The sequence below is a fragment of the Meriones unguiculatus genome, chromosome 1, assembly GCF_030254825.1.
Source record: "Meriones unguiculatus strain TT.TT164.6M chromosome 1, Bangor_MerUng_6.1, whole genome shotgun sequence".
In the NCBI taxonomy this organism is placed as follows: domain Eukaryota; kingdom Metazoa; phylum Chordata; class Mammalia; order Rodentia; family Muridae; genus Meriones; species Meriones unguiculatus.
In genome coordinates this window covers 32,913,123-32,935,126 of record NC_083349.1, presented here as the reverse complement: position 1 = coordinate 32,935,126, position 22,004 = coordinate 32,913,123, and the positions used below count along the sequence as shown (strand labels likewise).

The following is a 22,004-nucleotide window of genomic DNA, read 5'->3' as shown; positions in this document are numbered from 1 at the left end:
AGGTGCAATGGGCTTGCGCGCCACCTCTCAGTTGGCTAGAGGCCAGGGCCGGGGACTCTGTGCCCAGAGGTGCAGGAAGGCAGAAGGCGTTGCCATCACGCGGGCGGCTGGTGCAATCCCCTGCCCTCTTGCGTTCGCAAAGGCGGGTTGAAATTCTAAACTCCAGGAGGAGCAATTGATGGCAGGCTCGGATGGTGAGCGTGGCCAATGGGGAGGCGAGCTCCTAGGCGAGAGCCAATCAGCGCGCGGCCTGAGACAGCCGCCCAATGGAGCGCCGACTCTGCGGGCTGGAGCCCGCCCCGCCCTCGCCTAGGAAGACGCGGGCAGTTCGCGTGGTCTCTTGCCTCGGCCGCTTCCCGTCGCTGTCGCCTCAGCACCATGGACGCCGTCAAGCAAGTGATTAACTTCGGGCCCGGGCCTGCCAAGCTGCCACACTCGGTAATGTGGCCGGGGATTCCGGTCGGGACCCAGGCGTCGGTGTAGCCGCGGAGGCCGGCGCGAGCGGCGGGGCAGGGACGCGGGCTCGGCGGCGCGCACCGGCGGCCTCAGGCCGGGCCTCGCGGCGGCGCGGGCGCGCGTGGGGGTGTGAATGAATGGGCGGTCGGCGGGGGGCGGCCTGGGGAGGGCGCGTCTGCTTCCGGGGGGCGCACAGCCAGGCCGCTGAAGGCTGTCGGTCTCTCCCTCCCCTTCGCCTGCGCCGAGCCCGCTCAGCTCCGAGCCCCTCGCCTGGGAACCTGCTCGTCCTCCTCGCGCTCCGAAAGGCCGCAGTCTGCTTGGCCCGGTTCCACTCGCTCGCTCGGGGCGCCGTCCCGTCCTGCGCGGGTCCCCCCGCACCCCAGCTGCGCGCGATGAGATCCCTCTCGCGGCCTGGAGCCCGGGGACCAGCTGCTCGAGCTGCCATCTGATAACGGGTTGCCACAGTGCGCGGACAGGGCCAAGAGTTGTACAATTCCCTATTGTTGAACGCTGGCGGTCTCCCCGGGACACCGCGGCCTCTGTGGGCTAGGAACTGGGTCTTAGGGCGTGGAGGGGGGAAAGACGCCTTGCTTTGGTAGGGACAGCCGCACGAGCTGAGAACAGGGCTCATTCGGCGGCCCTTACAGTTCCGTGACGCTCTTCGCTAGAACGGTGGGACCTTCTGGAGGCCACCACCCCCACCTTGTTCTGGTTTTATAGTGGGGTTTTTTTTGTTTTTTTGTCTTGTTTTGTTTTGCCGGGTGGGATAAGGCAAGGCCTCAGTACAGGTTAGCCCAGGATTTACTTTGTACTGCAGGCTGGCTTTGAACTCTTCCTGCCTCCACCCCCTAAGAGAAGGGAGTCTCTCTTAGTTAGGGTTACTATGGCCGTGGTAAAACACCATGGCCAAGGGCAACTTGTGGAGGAAAGGGTTTATTTCATTCACAGTTCCCTATAACAGTTCATTATCAAAAGCAGAGAGGCCAGGAACCTGATGGCAGAGCCTGGTGCAGAGGCCATGGAGGGGTGCTGCTTATTGGCTTGCGCTCCATGACTTTCCCAGCCTTTCTTCCAGAACCCAGGACCACCAGCCCAGGGATGGCACCACCCACAATGAACTAGACCCTTACTAATGAAGAAAATGCCCTTTAGGCTTGCTAACAGCCTGATCTTATGGAGGCATTTTCTCAATTGAGATTCCCTCTTTTCAGAGGACTGTAGCTTGTGTCAGGTTGACAAAACTAGTAGGCACATTGGGATTACAGGCATGCGTTTTTAACTTCAATTTAGGAATCTTCTTGATTTAGTTGAATTCTAAAGGTTAAAGAAGCTTTCAAAAATTTTGTGACTGTCATCCATGAAGAAAGGAAATTTATAAAACGCCGTACTTGGGGCTGGAGAGATAGCTCAGCAGTCTAGCTTTTGGATAGAAATCTTTAAAAAAAAATAGTGATTTTGATTATAAAATTTAAATTAAAAAATTATATTTATGTCTGTCTCTGTGTGGGTGTGTGCACACAAGGTCAGGTGCCTGAGGAGGCAAAAAGAGTTAGAGGCATTTGTGAGCCAACTGTGGGTTCTGGAGATCAAACTGCAGTCCCCTAGAAGAGCAGCTGAGCCGTCTCTTCAGTCCTGGTTATAAACCTACAGATGTGGTTTCTAAGGAATGCACTTGGAAAAATACAGGGCTAGAGAGATAGATGTACCTTAGATTCCCAGCGCCCGCTTTGGTTTGTTCATAACTGCTTGCAACTCCAGCTCCAGGGAGTTGGATACGTTCTCCTGGCTTCTGAGGGCACACATAAATAAATGAAGAAGAGAGTAAACCTAAAAATAAGTTCAGTGATGATTGCAGGTAGTTGCTGGAGAGATCTGATAAGAGCTCATGCTTGTCGTTTGCAAAATCAGGTCCTGTTTAATCCAAGTATACACAGGAAAAGCCGAGATTCCATTGCAGAACTCCTGTCTAGGCTAATTTTTAGCTAGTATCTCTTTTTGGTTTGTTTGAGATAAGGTCTCATTATATTGACTCGGCTGACCCGTAACATTATTTAGACCAAGCTGGCTTCAGAATCATATCTGCTTGCCTCTGCTTTGCTTCCCAAGTGTTAGGATTGAAGGCGCACTCTACCACATTGGGTGTTAGCTAGTATCTTGGTGCTAGCTCCCATTTGGATTCTTCTTCACAGGGTATTTGCACTTTGTGCAAAACTTCAGAGCATTTATTTATTTATTTATTTATTTATTTATTTATTTATAGGCAGGGTCTCTTTACAGAGGTTTGACTATCCTGGAATTCACAGGCTTTGAACTCCTGGCTTTGAACTCACAGAGATCCACCTGCTTCTGCCTTCTGAGTGCTGAGATTGAAGGCATAGGCCTTGCCTGAGCCTTCATTATGGATATCTGCAAGGACCCATTTCTTGTCTCAGCAACATTCAACATATTGACCTTTTTTTTTTTTTTAAGCAAACTGAGATCTCATGATTTTTTACTGATTTTTAAAAAAATTTCCTGTTTTAGAGAACATATCCATCCTACTTCCTGTCTCTTCCTCCACACTTCTTTCTGCCCCTCCTTATTTCTTTTTCCTACCCCTCTCCTGATTTTCTTTCTTTTGGTGTTGGGGATTGAACCAAGAGCTTCCAGTGTGCCTGACACATATTCCACTTAGCTGTAACCCTAGCTTCTATTTTCCATTTCATAGGAATATTACTTATTTGATTTAATAAGAGATATTTATGTGAATGATGTGTTTCCCAATTAATTTCACATCAGTAAATCCCCATGGCCCTTCAAAGGCTGCCTTATCAGAATGGAATGATAGTGTGTGAAGTGAAGATGTAGCCCACAACTGAAAGAAAATCTTTCTTTCTGCCTGAGTTGAATACATTTTCTCTTGCCCCCTCCTTCTCCCTCCTCCCTTTCCTCTGCCCAGCTTTGCTGCAAATTAAACCCAGGGCTTCCTTTGTGCTAGGCAATGGCTCTATCATTGATCCTTATGTAGTGCCGTCTATCAGAATCTACCACTTTAGCGCTCCCTCACCTGCCCCCCATGAGAAATTGACCTACCTGTATGATTTGGACATAACTACCTTTTGTTCCTGTTAGTTTCTGAACTGAGAACTTTCTATGTCTAATATGTGGGCTCTAAGAGAGAGGGATTTGTAGCAGGGCAAGTTTCTAGGGAATTGGTAATTTCATGCCTTTGAGAAAGTGTCTTGGATCAATCGTGTTTAGTTTCAGGCCCAGCTTGTGAAGATTGTAGCAGTGAGGCTCTGGGAGGTGAGGGAAAGGACTTAACTATGGGGGGAAACAGAAGCCTGGTACCTTCGGGCCTCTGCTTAGCTGCTGATCTCTACCACCTGCTGAAAAGGGAAAGTTGTGCACAGCATGTTGAAATCTTCTTTTCTTTTCCTAGGTATTGTTAGAGATACAGAAACAGCTCCTAGACTACAAAGGACTTGGCATCAGTGTGCTTGGTAAGATTTACCTTTGGATTCTGTTACTATCCTAGTTTAAACAGGAACAAAAATGCCTCCAGCCCAGGCTTTCCTCTGTATAGTCTTACTGTAGGGTGTTACAGGCACATTTAATGTCTTGGGTTGCATGTTTGCTGGAGTAAAGACTGAATACAGCCTAAGTGCTGGTGAGTTTAGACATAGCTCACTGGTTCATTGGTTTCCACTGATCACAAGGTGTGGATACTATACATTTGCCTAGCAGGGCCACCAATCGACTGTAATATTACTTCACAGTCAATGTAAAGTTTTTTTAATTATTATACTTAAATAAGGATCTGTAGAGGTTAAAAAGTTCACATGCTTCTAAGATCTTGCTCATTAATAATTTCTTTATTAGACATTTGCTTCTGTGTTGTTTAGGAAGAGAACCTCCAAGCTCTAAATTTTACAATTATTTATGTATTTCTTGCGTGTTCCACAGGCTGAATTATGTGAAGGGACTTTAGAATCAGCTATCTTCCTTACTTATGTTAGCTGTTCCTTAGTTATGTTTGGTGTTTGGGGCATAGACTTAGGTTTCTTGTTGCTTTTTTGCTCCTTTTTGCTTTTTTCTTTATTTTTAAGACAGGGTCTCTTTATGTAGTCCTGGCTGTGCTAGAACTCTCTATGTAGACCAGTTGGCCTTGAACTCACAGATCTTCTCTCTGCCTCCCAAGTGCTAGGGTGTGTGCCATCATGTCTGGCTTTTTCTTCATCTTCATCTTCTTTTTCTTTTCTAAGATAGGATCTCATAATGTAGTCTAGGCTGCCCTTGAACCCTTGACAGTGGCAGTTCTTCTGCCTCAGTCTTCTGAATGCTGAGGTTATAGGAATAAGCCACTATGCCTACTCCCAGACAAAATCTTGCTGTTAGCTCAGGTTGGCTTTGAATTTTGGTCCTCAGCTTCCTGAATGCTGGGACTGTGGAATGATGTGGGCATACCACTTCTGCTTAGACTTATTTCTGTGTCTCTAGTGTGGGAGAAAGAAATAGAGCAGGGTCTGATCAGAACCTAATAATAAGTCATTGTGGCACTTAAAAATCACTGAACTTTGACTGCAGGACTGAAATGTTCACAGTTTCAACATCAGTGTGAATCATCCTACTCTAAGTGAGAATGTGCCTACTATCTGAACTCAGAGCTTTTCTTAATGTAATCTCTCCGTAAATTTCACAAGCAGTTTTCTTTGGTATTGTACTTGAAATTTTGTTTTGTTTTTTTGCTTCCACAGAAATGAGTCACAGGTCATCAGATTTTGCCAAGATTATTAACAACACAGAGAATCTTGTGAGGGAATTGCTGTAAGTTTTAACAAGTATTTTAAAAAAATAATTATTTTGTGTGTGTATGCCTGAGTATATGTCTGTGCAGCACATAGAAGCCTTCAGAGGTCAGAGTAAGTGTTAGATCCCCTAAGCTGGAAGTATAGACTGTTGTGAGCCACCATTTGCGTGCTGGGACTGAACCTAGGTTCTCTGCAAGAGCAGTAAATGCTCTCAACCAACCAGATCTCCAGCCCCATATTGCAGTAAGTTTTTTAAACGACCAACTTGTTCGTTTTGTTCTGTATGCCGTAAACCTGGATGTTCATTACATTATTTTCTATACTACGCGCTTTGTTTAGAATGTCCATAATTAAATCTTCTGAGTACTGTCAAATTCATTATTAGCACATAAAATGACAATGAAATGGTCACTACTGTCAACATAACTAATTTAATAGTAGGCCTCCTGTAATTTTTAAGAGTCATTTAGATAGGGTAGATATTAAAATTTAAGACCAGCTCAGTACTACTGAATTAGAATGTCTGGAGAAACCAATAGGTTTAAGAACTGGTGATCATCTGCTTGGCTTGTCCTCCACTCCTGTCTTCCTAGCTTTTGTGTCACATTCACAGACCAGTGCCCAGCTCCCTCTGTTTTGTACTGATGCTGGGATTCTGTCCTCTAACTATTCATCCCTCAGCTCTGACTATGTGAGGCTCAGGATCTGTGCAGCCAGTTTGATCATCTTTTCCATTCTACAGTCAAAACATTTTGCACTTAGTCTTGACTTGTGTTTGGTTTTTGGTTACTCAGCTAGATTCTAGAGTTATCAGAGATGGACAACTCTCAGGGATGCCTGGCTCAGTATGGTTACAGGTGACAGACCCAACTCACTGGTTCAAGCAAAAATGGCAAGGTTTACCTTGTGTAGCCAAAGGAGGATCTAGGGGCCCTGTTGGCACCAGGCAGATCTTTCTAAGAAAGACCTGCTCATCTGTGTTAGCTTTGCCAGGAGGCCACCAGTGTTTGCAAGATTAGTATCCCTTTCACATAATAGAAAAGGTCATCATCTGTGATTTGAGCAAAGATCTCAGCCAGGTCCTACTGGCCAGCTCACTGCTTTGCTCACTGCTTATTTTCTGAGTTGGGGTTGGCCATAGTTGAATTCTGAGGGTTGGGCAGCAGAAGCAGGAATCCCTTAAGAAGGCAGGGCATTACTCAGAAAAGGAAGGAGTCACCATAGGTTTCTATGCTAAGTGTCAGAAAAAAACAGTAAATAAGTGACTAACTTGAGTAAGAGAGTGACAGTGAAACTTTACTGTATTCCTTTTTCTTTTAAGATTTATTTTGTATGTATGTGCAGACTGATAGTGAGACTTTACTGTATTACTTTTTCTTTTAGGGTTTATGTTATATGTGTGTGTGTGTGTGTGCTCACAGAGGTCAGAAAAAGACATGGAATACTCTGGAATTATAGGCAGTTGTGGGTGCTGGGAACCGAACCCAAGTCCTTTGCAGAAACAGTACACGCACTTCACCAGAGTCATCTCTGCAAATCTCTGGAGTTAGACTGAAAGTATGCACCTGGTGGAGCAGCCCTCGTTCTCCATCTTTGATGTGAGCTTATGTATTTACTGTCACTTGTTTTCATGCCCAGAGCTGTTCCCAACAACTACAAGGTGATCTTTGTACAAGGAGGTGGGTCTGGCCAGTTCAGTGCTGTCCCCTTAAACCTGATTGGCCTGAAAGCCGGAAGGTGCGCTGACTATGTAGTGACCGGAGCTTGGTCTGCTAAGGCTGCGGAAGAAGCCAAGAAGTTTGGGACTGTGAACATTGTCCACCCTAAACTTGGAAGTTACACAAGTAAGTTCTGGGAACTGAGCTAGGCTGTGAGGTGGCAACTGGCCATTACCGTTGCAGTTCTTTTGCTACCCTGTCCCCACTTATCTCGTTTAGATTGTGTGGCTATGGTGGCCTACTAACTACTCCTACTCCTGAGAGTCTTGCTTTGCTAAAAGCCCAGGAACCAGTTTGGTGTGTTTATGGGCATGCCCAGTGATGCTGCCCATGTCCTGGTTGCTCCTAATCTCCTCCTTGGAAGACTGCAGTCTGGAGAAGAGTGCCTTTTCTAGGAAGATGGCTGCAGATGCCTTTAACTTGTTGTAAATGTACTCTTCGAAGTTTCAGGGCCCTTGTTGAAGCATTCCAACGAGAGTGTCACATGCCCTGCTGTGACTTAGTCACTCATCCTGCCTAAGTCACATTTTACCTGTAGGGGTGGGGATTTGATGGACTTTGCTGGAACCACATGGGCGCGGAGTAATGGGTAAGCTGGGGTCCTACGGACAGCAACAGGTGTAGGCTCGATGGATGACAAGAAAACGTATAACCTGCGTTTCTTCTTTTTCTTCTTTGGTTTTGTTCATTTATTTGTTGTTTGTTTTGAGACAGGGTCTCTTAATGTGCCCCTGGCTGTCCTGGTAGTCTTGATGTCCAGGGCTGGCGTTGAACTTAGAGCAGTCCTGCTGTCTTAGCCTGCGAGTGCTGGATTGCATGTGCACCAGTGCACTTGGCCCCTCTATGCTGCACTTGAATGTTATTTCTGCCCAGTAAATCCCAAGGTTGTGATGGGTCATCGTCAGCTGGTAGGGACGGAGGCAAGAGTAGGTAGGTGGGTCCTTGAACTTGTCAGGTGCTTTGGAGTCAGCCTCCCCTCAGAAAATTAACCAGTCTCCTGGGTCGCGTCATTTACAAATGGAAAACAGGACATATGCAGAGCCTCAAATTTGCACTTTGTGATAGAAATTCCAGACCCAAGCACCTGGAATCTCAACCCTGACGCCTCCTATGTGTACTTCTGTGCAAACGAGACTGTGCATGGGGTGGAGTTCAACTTTATACCAGACGTCAAGGGAGCAGTGCTGGTCTGTGACATGTCCTCAAACTTCTTATCCAGGCCGGTGGACGTTTCCAAGGTAGAGTATGAAAGGTTGGTGGGGAACCCAGTGAATGAATATTTTCTGTGGTGTTTTGATCTATGTGCCCAGAGGAAAGACTTTGGGGATGGTGTTGGCATTGGCATAGCCCCTGAAGCCAGGGTAGATGTCAGCAGGCTGACAACTGCTTATGCCATTACTAGCTATCAGAATGTCTAAGTCTGATTGCTCACGGCCTAACTTGCCTGCTCTTGAAAACTTGTTGGCTAGCACATTGGAAGTGTTATGCTTGTTCCAAAGTCAGGAGCAGGGTACCTTGGGAACTATGAAGAACTCCCCGTCTCCCGCCAATCGCCCTTGCCTTTTTCAGCCTGAACTCTGAAAGTCCACTAACAGCAAATACAGACTTGTACGGTCTGCTAAGGCTGGGCAGGTACAGGGTGAGGGGCATTGTAGCAGGTACATGGAAAAAGAGGGGACAGTAAAGTATTTAAAAACAGCATCCAAGCTAGCTAAGTGGTAGTCTGCCTTTAAAATAATTTGGTTTTTAAACTTATTGTTTGACATCTGTATGTGTGTGTGTCTGCAAGTTTGTGGCTGTGTGAGCTTGAGTGAGGGAGAGATGGATGCATAGAGGTCAGAGGCCAATTTTAAGGAGTTTTCTTTGTCCAAGTTTATGTGGCTCCAGGTGTTGCATTCCACTTACCAGGCTTGCATAGTGCCCTTCCCAGCTGAACCATCTCCTTACCCCTCCTTTTTTGTGGTGGTGGTGGTGGTGGTGTTTTCTATGAAGGTCAGAAGTGCTGCAAGACAAATTCTAAAAAGAGATGTAACAATTCCACCTCCTCCTTCAAACCCTGTTTTGGTTTTTTGGAGAGAGGGTTTCTGTGTATCCCTGACCATCCTAGAACTCACTGTATAGACCAGGCTGGCTTTGAATGAACAGAGAGCCTGCCTATTGTGGGCCACTATGCCCCCCTTTTTAATGTGGTAAAGTATACTTAAAATGTATTTTAGTCATATTTAAAAAATTTAAGGGACTGGAGAGATGGCTCAGTGGTTGAGAGCAGTGGCTGTTCTTCCAGAGGTCCTGAGTTCAATTTCCAACAACCATATAACCATCTGTAATGAGATCTGGTGCCCTCTTCTGGCGTGTAGGCCTACGTGCAGACACTAAGTCAGCCGGGTAGTGCACCCTTTTAGTCCCAGTGCTTGGGAGGCTGAGGCAGGTCTTTGAATTCAAGGCCAGCCTGATCTACACAGTGAATTCCAGGACAGCCAGGGCTATATAGAGAAACCCTGTCTCGAAAAAAAAACAACAACAAATTAAGTGTGGCATAAACCTTTAATCTCAGCATTCAGGAAGCAGAGGCAGTGGATCTCTTGAGTTTAGTGGTAGCTCCTGGTATATGTTTTGAGTTCCAGGCCAACCAAACATATACAGTGTTGTTGTTGTACTTTTTTTTAAGTGTATACACAATTTACCTATTATTATTGTGTGTAAAACTAACTTTTATTTGGCTGATTGTCTCTGAGGCCTACTGCCTCCATCTGCTAACCTAGGCCTACTCCTGGAAGCTTCTAGCCTCTGTACAGCCTACTCTAGGTGTACAGCCTCTGAGACTTACTGCTGAATAAGCTCACCCTTTCTAGTTCTTTCTGAACTCTGGCTGGCTGGTTCAAACCAGCCGCTCTGGCTCAAATTCCCTTCCTACATGACTGATTTAAAACTGGCTTATCTCAGCTTCTGACTGAATTACTCTGCTTGGCTTTAAAAATTAACTCTAACAGTCTCTTTAATCTTCTGTGTCCTCATTCTTTGGCTCATTCTCTCTTCACCTTTATCTAGCTTTTTCTCTCCTCAACCTGTCTTTTTAAATCTTCTGGTAAAAATTGCCTCTGAATTCCATGAACAGAACACCATGAACTCAACTCCATTGCACTGCCTCTCAACTTACTAACTCAATCAAACTGCTTGAGCAGTACTCAGAGGTCTGCATGGCTCTAGTCTCCTGAGGGCTGGGATTAAAGGTGTATACTACCACACCTGGACCTAAGCTTTTCTTTACCTGAAACTATACCAGGCTGGCCTTGAACTCAGATTGCTTCTGTGCCTCTGGGATTAAAGGCCTGTCTGTATTTCAGCTGGATCACATAGGCCTGGTCTTCAGATGGGATTCCTTGCCATGTGCCTGGATTAAAATTTCTCTGCAATTGTGACTGTGCATGGATGCAGACTTGCCATGCGTAAGTGTAGTTGGCAGGCTCTGGCCCCATTTTGACCATTTTTAGGTGTGCAGCTTAGTGACGTTGAGCACATTAACATTGCTATGCAGCCTTCACCTCTGTCTAAGTCCAAGGACCTTCAGATTTTGTATTGAAACTTTGGACCTGTTAAAATGTCACACCTCCAGCCTTTTTGAACCACTATCCAACTCTGAATTTGTACTCAAGGGACTTTCTGTAAATGGATTGTGATATTTTTTCCTTAGTATTTGGCTTAATTCATTAATGTCTTCAAGGTTCATGTTGTGGCATATATCAACTTCAGTTTTAGACTAGTATTCAGTGATACAGATTTATGATATTTGGTTTATAGCCATGCCCCATGTTTTTATTTATTTGTTTGTTTGTTTGTTTTTCAAGGCAGGGTTTCTTTGTGTAGCCTTGGCTGTCCTGGATTTGTAGACGAAGCTGGCCTTGAACTAGCAGAGATCCTCTGGCCCAAAGAGGTTCGCCACCATGCCTGGCTGCTCTGTTTTTAAAGAATGGTCTCACTGCATAGCTCAGCCCAGCCTGGCCTTGAACTTGAAACCCTCCTGTTTCCTTCGTATTGGGATTATTTCTGTTTAGCCACTCCAAACCATGTCAGTTGTAAACCACACACCCCTGCTTGATTTCCTGAAGGTTTCATGGGATAACAGAGAAACAGCTCTGTACCTTGCACAACAAAATGTCTCCAAGAACTGTTAGACATTGGTGTATTCTACAATTCTCCTTTAGGTGTCCACCCACTCATGTTGTGTTGCAGCATTCCCCTTCACAGTAGTTTCTGATTTCTTTAATTGACCTAATTTTTGTTGTTGTTTATTTTACATTATGAATATTTGGCTTGCAAGCATTTGGGCACACCAGATGTGTGTCTGATGCTGGTCAGAAGATGTGAGTCCTGGGAATAGAGCCCAGGTGCTCTGCAAAAACAATAATTGCTCTGAATCACTGAACCATCTCTACAGCCTGTCATTTAACTTTTTAAATATTTATATTCTAACGATTTCAATATTTAAAGAAAAATATGTTGCTAAAATTTTGTCATTTCAAATTATGAAAATATTAACCATTGTACAAATGACTATTTTAAACATTAAATGATAGTATTTTATTTTGGTTACTAAAGATTTGGAGGCCCCATTTTGATTATTATTTTTTAATGTTGGCTATGAAGCCCAGGCTTTATGCATGATAAGTGTGCTATATTATGAAATTGTACTTCAGTCCAGAGGACCCTGTGTACCAGGCTAGCTTTGAACTCACTATGAAGCCAAGCAAGGGTGACCTTGAACTCAATCCTTCTGCTTGCATCTCCCAAGTGCTGGGATTATACATGTGCACCACCGACCTGGCCCAGAGGGCTTATTTTACTTAGTTAAAATAAAAATTTTAAAAGATTTATTAATTTCTTACTATATGTGTATTAGTGTTTTGCCTTTGTGTGTGTATGCATAGATGCCATGTGTGTGCTTGGAGTCCTCAGAGGTCAGAAGAGGGTGTTAGATCCCCCGGAACTGAAGTTAATGATGGTTGTGAGTTAGTGTGGCTGCCGGCAAACAAACCTGGGTCCTGTCTCAGAGCAACAAGTACTCTTAGCTGCTGAGCTATCTTCTCTCTTCATTCCTCGAGGGCTTGTTCTAAAGACTGGATTGGAAGTAGAAGAAAGATTGTGAGAGCATGAACATATCCCAGGATTAAACAGTGCTGGGCGTGGGACGCCTCTTCCTGGCAGAGGCCAAGCCTTGGCCCTTAGAAGTGCTGGCTTGCTTTTCTGAGCAGAGATTCCTAGAGTATGGCAGGCTGCTAGGCAGGAACGGGTCCATTCCTTCATTTAAAAAACCGCACTTAGGGAAGAGCTAGATAACAGCATGCATGGCTTAGGTATAGCCAGAGATGCTTCTGAAATAGCCGGTGTTTCTTTTTTTAAGTTCGGGGTGATCTTTGCTGGTGCTCAGAAGAACGTTGGCTCTGCCGGGGTGACGGTGGTGATCGTCCGTGATGACCTGCTGGGGTTTGCTCTGAGAGAGTGCCCTTCAGTCCTCGAATACAAGGTGCAGGCCAGCAACAATTCTTTGTATAACACACCTCCGTGTTTCAGGTAAGTCTGGGGTACTGCAGTCTCCTGTCAGGGTGGAGATAAAGAAGGGTATGCTTCATTAGCCGCTGACCCAGGAGCCCAGACACACTCAGCACTCTTTGTCCAGCACTGTTCGTTCAGATTTGCTTGTTGCCCTTTTTGTGGCGATGACAACCTTGGTTTTTCGCTTGATCTTGATAACCCAGGCTCCAACTGTTGACCATTAACCCATAAGCTCTCTATAGATAAAGTGCTATGGCCTGTGTCTCAGACAAACAAGGTGGCTTTCTAGAAGGAATAGGGTCAGGCTAGGATAAGGGTATCAGGGTTCTCTTTCCCTGCTGTAGAAAATGCCTCCCACCCATACAAGAAAGGGAAGAGTTTGGAGTAAAAATTCAGTTGGACGTTTGTTTCCTCTGTTTCTGTGTCACTCACATGATACAGACTAGTCTCCTGTGTCCCCTGCTTTCCTTAGAGTAGAGTATTTCTGGGGTTAACTCTCCTGGTCATTCCTAATCCTTTGGCTGTTGCCTGGGATGGAAACCCCCTCTGTAGGACATCCCTCCCTGAGGCTGCTGAGCCAGAAATCCCAGAAAAGTAACAGTTTCTTTCTCATAATGCTGGAATGCTGTCTTAGAATAAGTCTGGGTGATGAATACTTAGATTGAACCTGAGCAAATGCATAGAAGGTGAAAGGTAGAGGGTTTTGGTGGATTCTCTCCTCCTGCCCCTCACTCCCAATTTCTTTTCTTTGATTATAAGACAAAAAGAAGGAAAGTTTGTGTGCTTTTGTGTGACTTCACTGGTAACATTTAAGGTTAGAAGTGGCCTGCTGAGAGCCATCACCTCATGGAGATGACAGTGTGAGCAGAGCAGAGGAGGCACCCAGAACCCTCTTATCTGTAGGCAGATAAGGATGCAAGTGTGTCCTAATGCTGTGCTTTGTTTTCTGTGTTTGGTCAGAGCCAAAAGATTGTGGGCCCTGGGAATTCTTTGACTGTTGTGGATACACTGGGCCATGAATTGTTGCTCAGTAGTCTTTGACAGGAACTGGGTTGGAATAAAGGGTTATGATGACATTCTTTTTAATAGGGTTGACTAGAACTCACTCAACCCTATTAGTGGATGGAGGAAAAGATTAAACAACCCTTCTAACTTCATAAAACACTTTCTGCTTAGACATAGTGAGCTGCTAAGCATAGATTGTTTTAATCTCCAGCGTGAGGAAAAAATGTCTTTTATCCAATTATCTTATTTCAGTTGGTGAAAATATAAGATATAAGCATGGTTACATGCGCCTGTATTCCCAGGACTTAGAGACAGAAGTATCAGGAGTACAAGGTCATCTTAACAACCACTCTTAAGTAAAAGTTTCCAAGTAAATAGTTACCAAGGAAACATTGTACCTGCCAATTCAGTCACCCCTCATTAACCACCAAAGACTCATTCCAGGACCTCCTAGGAGTCCAAAATTCTTAGCTGGTCAAATCTCTTTTAAAAAATGTCATAGTATATAGTTATGCACATCCTCCTACATGTGTTAAGTCATTTCTAGATTATTTATAATACCTAATATAATGTAAGTACTTTAAAAAACTTATATACTATATTGGATAAGAAGTAGTGACAAGGAAAAATTTTGTTTATATTTGTTCCAGACACTGATGTTGAAGTTTTTCCTGTACAAATTTGGTTGAACCCATTTCACCAAACTCATGAATTGGGGAGGTCAGCTGTATACTGTCATGTATTTAATTGTGTCAGTTAACTGTGAACAGTGATGTTCAGACCTGTGTGAATCCTTTTTTCAACCCAGCAGTGTACTGTGGGCATTCTGCCCCGTTAGGCTAAATGCCTGCCCTTTTCCATCTTTCTTTTCATAGCTGTACACTGTTCCAGAGGACAGGCTTGCAGGTAGGCTTAGATGGTAAGCCTATTTGGTGTGTTTGTAGGTAGCCAGTTTAGGAGTAAAGGCGTCAATCAGTTAAAAGTGTACACTAGTGGAAAGAAACTGAGCCCAAGTTGTGAATCCACATAGCATTGTAAGGCTCCAATGGTGTCGAGAGTTTTGGCTTTAGAAGATAGAGGAGTAAGTTAATAATGAAGTGGAAGTCCAAAAGAGAAGCATTGACAAAGGTCCAGTGTCAGTGCTTAACAGGGAGGTGGGTGAGAAAGCAGGCAGGGGCTTCCTCTCTCCAGGGCCGCCTTTCTGATTTCTGGGCAGCCGGCTTCCTTCAGATCTGGCTGTTGCTTGCTGAAGCATTGAAGATGCAGGCTGAGGGTCTGGCTATAGGTGTTCTGTAGAAATGTGTTGGCTTTCTGTTGTTTGGCCTACTGAGATCCTAAGAAGGCAGACAGAGGACGGGCAAGCAAGACTGAACTTAGGCTCCAGTGTTGTTCCTGAGGTCTGGCTCTGACAGAGGCTCTTGCTGCTTGGATTTTCTTAGAGAATCTGCAGTTTTGAAATACAAGGATAGCCATCTGGTGAAAGTATCCATGGTTTCCTGAAACTATTAATCATGACTCTACTGGCACTGGTAGTCCGGTGGCATGTTTCTGTGGTTCATGGCTGAGTAGGCTGTAGATGCCGGGTAGGGTAGGAGCAGTTTGGGGTTACATACTTTATTTATAAAGTTTCTGTGTGTCTGGTATTGCTTTCTGTTGCCTCCTGAGAAGAAACTCCTGGGTTCTTGGCCTACCTGGTTGAGACAGTGAATGACCAGCCAGTCAGTGTCAGAGGTTTCTGATCGGCAGCTCTTTGGCTGTCAGAGCTTTGCAGAGATTTGTCTGCTCTCGCCAGGCCCTGGGCCAACCATGGGTTTTGTGGGAGATAACACTTGGCTCAGAGAGGAATGGTCCTGTGTTGTAGCTGGGCCTACTAGAACCAGGAACACAAAGCCTACACCATCTCCTCCATTTCTTTTTTGATTCATTTTGAGAACAGGTTCTTGCTATGTAACTCAGGTTGGAACTCTGTAGCCCAGGTGGAACCATCCTCCTGCCTCAGTCTCCCCCTTGCTTCAGTTACAGGTAGGTTGCTCTCCATTTCTGATCTTTGCTTCTCTAGGCAGGGGATGTTAGCTTCTCTGTTTAGCTAGAAATGAAATCACCTAGGGCTTACCTTCTGCTTGGGATGCACTAGTCTTGTTCTGCCAGTTCTCACTCCCAGCTGAGAAAATCCCAGAGGAGTTGCTGATTGGTCTAGTCAAGTCTCATGCCCGCCTCTTAGGACCAGGGAAGCTAACCCTGCTGCTGGATCTTTATGTCAGCTGTGGGGGTAGAGCTGAAAAGAGGTCAACTCCCAGGTGTCCACACGGGCAGTGGTGGCTGCTTGTTCTCAGAGACAGACAAGGCTTACATTTTTGTGATGACTGGTCCCGTGTGGCGTGTCTGGCCTGTGATGGAACCTGTGGTGTGTGTCGCTGCCATACTCCCTCTGCCAGGTGGGAGGCACTGGGGTAGAAAAGGACAGTGTGTGCTTCCGGCCTTCTAGCATTGGAATCTAAGATACACACATGCTCACAGAAGTGTAAAATAAAGGAGTGAGTACCAAAACAAAAGCAAGACCATCCCCCACAACTCTATACGGATTAAGAACAAGGAACTCTGGGGATTCTGGAGATGAAGAGTTGGCTTAGTGTGGCTTTGGGGAGACTGTCTAGAGATGGGGATGTATGGTCAGATGTCATGGAGCATGTCTAGCAGGGCCTAGAGCAGTAGTTTTCAACCTGTAGGTACGGCCCCTTTGGCAAACCTCTATCTCCAAAAATGTTTGTTACAGTTCATAACAGTTACAAAATTAATTATGAAGTAAGAATGAAATAATTTTATGTTAGACCGTCCACCAGAACATGAAGAATTGTATTAAAGGTTGCAGCATTAGGAAGGTTGAGGACCATTGGCCTAAAGAGGCTGGTATGCCATTACTAAGGTGTCTTGTGTTGTCTCTTTAGAGCACCTCATGAGCTGCAGCCCTGTCAGCCTAGTTCTTGGCGTGCTCTTCAAGTGGTCTGCTTTTTATCCACTTGTAACGATGCTAAAGGTTTCAGTGTGACACCCAGTACCATTTTGCTTATATGACTTTGGCTTTTGCAGAGGAGAACTTACTTAATGGTGCTTCTGTGTTTTATTCCTGCTTAGCATCTACGTCATGAGCATGGTCCTGGAATGGATCAAGAACAATGGCGGGGCCGAAGCCATGGAGAAGCTCAGCTCCATGAAATCCCAAATGATTTATGAGATTATTGATAATTCCCAAGGATTTTATGTGTAAGTCAATGCATCATATCTTTCGTGAATTAGAAACTGTTTCATGAAACTTACCTTAACCCAGGACACTGGCATACTTGTGAGTGATGGTCCCATGCTTTGTGATCTGGGGGTGGAGGTAGGGAAATTCTTTGCTCTTGTACCCCACCCTGGGAAAGCCTAGTCTATAGGGTCATGTCCCTAAATACTCTGACCTGGGAAGTGTGCATTGATGTCTGGGGTAGGACTCACCCTCCTCCCTTTTCTACCCCTTCCTCCCCAGTGACACTGGAAAACTTTCAGGAAGCTACCTGCATTGCCTAAGGCTTCCTGTTGGTCTCTTATGCTATAAATCCTTGCTCCTAACCCCCATCCCCATATGGGCTTGTGTGTGGGTACACATGGACATTTTTCTGGTATGGTCAGAAAGACAACCTCCTTGTAAGTCCTCACCTTCCATCTTGTTTGAAACAGAGTTTCTTTGTTTTTAATAGTTTTTGCAGACAAAATGATGATGATCTTGACACATGCCTACCCATAGCTTGTGTAGCCTAGCAGTCCCTTGAGCTTCCAGGAATCCTCCCATCTTACCTTAAAAGCACTGGAATTACAGATTCACTCTACCCCATCAGGCATGATTTGCGCTCTGGGAACTTGAACTTAGGTCCTCACACGTGATAAATGATTTGCTCAAAATTCACTGCTTCCCTTATTTAAGGACAGATGTCCCCATACCTGGCCTGAAGTCCAAATGAGGTTAACCATGGCAGGGTTGACTTTTATCTAGTTAAATACTTTCATGACAAAGGGATGGGTGATCATGTGTTGATCGCTGGCTGCGTTTGTTTGTGAGGTCTATAGACAATGTACAGATCTTGTAGTGTTGCCTGTGGCTGCCGGAATAAAGCATCCATGAACTCGGCAGCTTAAAACAGTAAGAATTCTCAGTTTTAGAAGCCCAAAGTTCAAGATCAGGATATTCTTGGTTTGTTCCCTCCAGAGATTCTGGGGAAGAATCTCTTTCTTTTCCAGAATAAGCTGCATCATCTTGGTCTCTGTCTTTAGCCTCTTCCTTTCTTGTTTTTTGTTTTATGAGAGTGAGCCATGGGACGTACCCTCAATATTTCAGGATATTTTGTTGTTTTGAGACATGTTTGGACCATGTATCACAGCTGGCCTTGAACTTTCTATGTAGCTTAGACTGGCTTTGGATTTGTCCTAATGCCTTCCATTCCCAAGGACTGGGATTTTAGGCATGGGCTGACATTTCCACCTTTCATTTCACAAGTAGCCTTGTGTCAAGATCGTTATCATCAATTTGCAAAAGACAAGTTTTCCAAATAGGTCAGATTCATGAGTTATAGATGATGAGAAATGGACATTTGTTCATCCAGCCTGTCACAAGAGGCTTCTTGCAAGTGGCAGATGGGATGCCCGAGAGTTATAAGCATCATTGATAGTAATGACATTTGATCTTCTCTAGTTCTCAAGGTTCGTACAGGTGTACATCGACTATGTAGCATGTGGTATGTGAGTGTCTTGTGTTTATGTGTTCAATTCCACATATACACATAAACATATTCAGTGAGCAAGCCAGGACCTCCCTTTTCAATGGTTATAGTTCTTTGAGGTTTAGACTGTTGTAATAGATATATCTATTAGACAGTAACTTGAACTCCCTTTGAGTATTTCATGGGCCACATGGAATAGAAAAGAATGATTTGCAATCTTAGTTTTTAGCCAAGACTTGCTGAGGTGTGGGTGAAGGGTATGGATGCATTCTTGGATAACTAGGCTAATAAGCATGCTGCCATTGCCTTTCCCCTAAAATGCTTGTAGGAGCTCTTGGCTTGCAGTGGCTCTCTAGCCACAAGCTGGGTTTACAGAGGTGTACCACTACGCTTGGCTTTCCATGGGTTCTAGGGATCTGAATTCAAGTCTTCATGCTTACACAGTAAGCAGCAGCAGCAACAGTTGCCACCTTGTTCTTTTTCAGAGCTACTCCACACTCACTGGGTTCTGGCATTTATTCTTTCTGCCGAGTCCTTGGATTTAAACTATCTGCAGCTGGCAAAGAGCTCCTGTCAGAGCCCGCAGTAGGGAAATAGTTTGTCCCACATCCCACACGTGGGATTAAAACAAAAACATGTTTGCATCCACATCAAGAGATTGTTGAAAAACCTGTAAATTTGTTTGTGACATTAAACCTCTGAGAAACACAGATGGAATAATAAACATGTTTTTTAGGTGTCCAGTGGAGCGCCAGAGCAGAAGCAAGATGAATATTCCATTTCGCATTGGCAATTCCAAAGGAGACGAAGCTTTGGAAAAGCGATTTCTTGATAAGGCGGTGGAACTCAACATGATCTCCTTGAAGGGTCACAGGTAAGCACACCTCATCCTCAGGCAGAACAGCCTGGGGGAGTGGTTACAGATGTAACCACTTCTGGCTGGGTTGTAGTGCATCTTGCATAGGAGGCCATCAGCACTGAAAGTGCCTCTGGTAGGGCTGCCTGCTCTCCACCCCAGTGAGAGACCATCACTGGGCTCAGCTGCACATCAGATACCCAGAGCAATAAATGTCCTCACCCAGGAGATCTGCAGCAGCAGAGCGCTCAGTCTCTGGCTGGAACTGTTACATAGCCTAGGGAGTGGTATGACCCCCAATCTATGGTCATCCTCTTCATCTGGCTTTTTTTTCCCCCCTCCCCTCATTTAGTTTCTTCTTTATCAAAGAATAGTTTGGGGTTGATCAAAGTCCAGTGTATGCATGTATGTAAATGCCACAGTGAGACCCATTAATTTGTACAAATAACTTGTCAATAACTACTCTAAAAAATGACTATTTGAGGTAATCTAGTGGGAGCATGGTGAATGACCTTCACCACACAAAGGATTTCCTAATGACTTAGAAGCTTTGTGCTACCTATTGGGGATGGTTTTCAGTGGCAGGTTGAGTACCCTGGGCTCAGAGCTGCAACTCCTAGGAGTGGTAGTTAGTGCTAAAATAGATGCCTTTAAAATTTTACTTGTGTGTGTATATGTTCTTTGGGTCCAAACCTATAGTAGGCAAGGGCTTTAACATTGATATGCCTTCTCCTCCTGATTTCTTGGTCTTACTGGTTGGATCTTCCTTGTTCTAGGTCAGTGGGAGGCATCCGTGCCTCTCTGTATAATGCTGTCACAATTGAAGATGTTGAGAAGCTGGCTGCCTTCATGAAGAACTTTCTGGAGATGCATCAGCTGTGAGCATGACCAACTACACTGTGCCTGTGAAAACATGCATAATTTAGAGTAACGTGGGATTGGCTACAGAAACTTAACAGACATGGAGTTTTCCAAATCTGTGCTTATTACAGACTCTTTTCAAAGAATAATGACTAAACATCGGGGCTCTGCAGAGCTGATGACCAGCTAATGACCGCCTTCATTTTTACTTGAACTGGAAGCACTTTTCCTGTTGCTTTTCTAACAAGTTCAGCCTGTCATCTTTGCTGCTCCCTTCTCTGGGTGGATCACTGGACTTGCCTTGGACTTTGTTCTGCCAGTTCTGGTTAGTTATTTTTTGGGCTCCACATATTGCAAGGAGGTTGGGAAGCCCTGGATCTGACAGCAATGAGATTGCTGGGTTCTGCAACTGTTGGTTAAAGTCAACAGCAAATCTTGTGAGCATTTTGGATCTGTACACTGCTATTCTCAAAAAGAGATGACATACTGTATGAGTGTTTATACAGTAGGTATTTTAACACAGTTTACAGCTGTGCCTTTATATTGCTAATGAAACAGTTCTGCAGAGGCATTTAGAGTGGTTAGCCCATGACATTGTGCATGGCTGTCCACTGCAGCCTCTCACCTACCCCATTTTAAAGCCGCTTTATAAGAAAGCTTTAGAAGTTCTACGATTCACTTTTCCTCTCCTTGAGAGGAAATGGCTGGTTCTTTGCTTTCTGGTAAGGCTGTTAAACAAAACTCAGTTACCCCTCTTCCCCTTGAACTATGTTAACATGGCTGTTTTGTAGTTTGACCAGGGCAACACTGTACATTCCACATCTTTGCTGAGGTCTTTCTCGGTTGTCCCTGTGTTGTTAGTGTTTTTGGTTGAGTGTGTGGAGAACATTAAAGTCTCAAAGCACCTAAACCATTGCCTGTGAATTATTCTGCTTGTCTTTTAGACAGATGCTTTGTTTAAACTTTCTGATGGGAAGGCCGGGTTCTAAAGCAGCTTGTATTAGGGTACTTTAGTACAGACAAAGGCTTAGGTCTTTTGCAAGTCAGTGTGGTTACTTGCCTTTTGCTTTTGGAACAGTGGAGTCCCTTCCAGCATAGAGCCCAGTGTTCAGTTTGTGAACTCTGTCCCTGTTAGCCCAGAAAGGAGGCAGCAGAACAGTTGTGAGCTCTCCTGTTTCACCTGATTGCACAAGACACTGATAGTCGGTTCTCCTGGCTAGGTTCCACACTTTCATTTGTGAAATAACATGAGGCATTTTTGCAGGGTGTTTGTATTTAAAGCAACATCTTGTTTCAGGGTGTGACAAATCACTACTATATTCCACAAATGCCAAGAGACAGTCTGTGGGATCAACTCAGGGTCACAACCAACACTGGCACTCCCTTTTTCCATGTGCTTGTGTACTCATATTTTTTTCACTTGAACCCTTCATGTCACAGCTAGTCCTGCTGTGAAACCCTTGAATTATCTAGCACCTTATCTCTGTCCCATCCACTCTTCCCATTAAATCTACTTGGGCTGATTTTCTGCTCTGTGTGTAGATGGTGAATGATCAAGGCTTTCTAGTGTGGCTGACATCTGCCTAACATCTGCCTGGCTTCCTGTCTCTTATGCAGTAAGACCAGTCTTCCTGACACCTGCTAGCCTCATTTCTTCCTGTTCTCATGATTTTCTTTGTTGTCACAAAGGCTTTTTATCCAGAGTACTATTTCTCTTGTCTTTGAGATGCCGAGGTGGCTGTTTGTCTGTCTTACACTTAGATGTTCAGACGGCCAATGGACGCTCAGTGCTTGGATTCTTAGTACTGCAAACAGCTTGGGGCAGCAAAGGCAGAATGCCATGTCAGCACATGGATTTTGTAAAATAGCAAAAGTTTAATACACAGTGCAATTCATCTACTAAAGGGTTGACTATGATGCTGTGGTTGAGTGGGGAAAACTTAAAACTCTTAAGAGATTTCTAGAATCATCTTTACCATTTGAAAGCTTTTGGAAGTAGCCAGTTGTCCGGCCATGG

The 22,004-nt window shown here is 44.7% G+C and overlaps 1 protein-coding gene across 1 annotated transcript; it reads left to right on the top strand.

Annotated features, from left to right (window-relative positions):
- The first annotated feature begins 283 nt into the window (after positions 1 to 283).
- Psat1 (phosphoserine aminotransferase 1) lies at positions 284 to 20,897 on the top strand. Its single transcript, XM_021659652.2, has 9 exons — positions 284 to 438; positions 3,878 to 3,938; positions 5,193 to 5,262; positions 6,885 to 7,090; positions 8,030 to 8,202; positions 12,363 to 12,532; positions 16,652 to 16,780; positions 19,007 to 19,144; positions 19,903 to 20,897. The coding sequence occupies exons 1-9, from the start codon at positions 379 to 381 to the stop codon at positions 20,006 to 20,008; spliced, it is 1,113 nt and encodes a 370-aa protein (XP_021515327.1). The 5' UTR covers positions 284 to 378; the 3' UTR covers positions 20,009 to 20,897.
- Positions 20,898 to 22,004: the final 1,107 nt, after the last annotated feature.

Bases quoted from the DNA above. Each gene is read 5' to 3' on its own strand.
- Psat1 (XM_021659652.2), top strand. From the start codon at position 379: ATGGACGCCGTCAAGCAAGTGATTAACTTCGGGCCCGGGCCTGCCAAG. The intron at 5,263-6,884 runs GTAAGTTTTAAC...TTTCATGCCCAG, and splicing joins AATCTTGTGAGGGAATTGCT to AGCTGTTCCCAACAACTACA. The intron at 12,533-16,651 runs GTAAGTCTGGGG...ATTCCTGCTTAG, and splicing joins AACACACCTCCGTGTTTCAG to CATCTACGTCATGAGCATGG.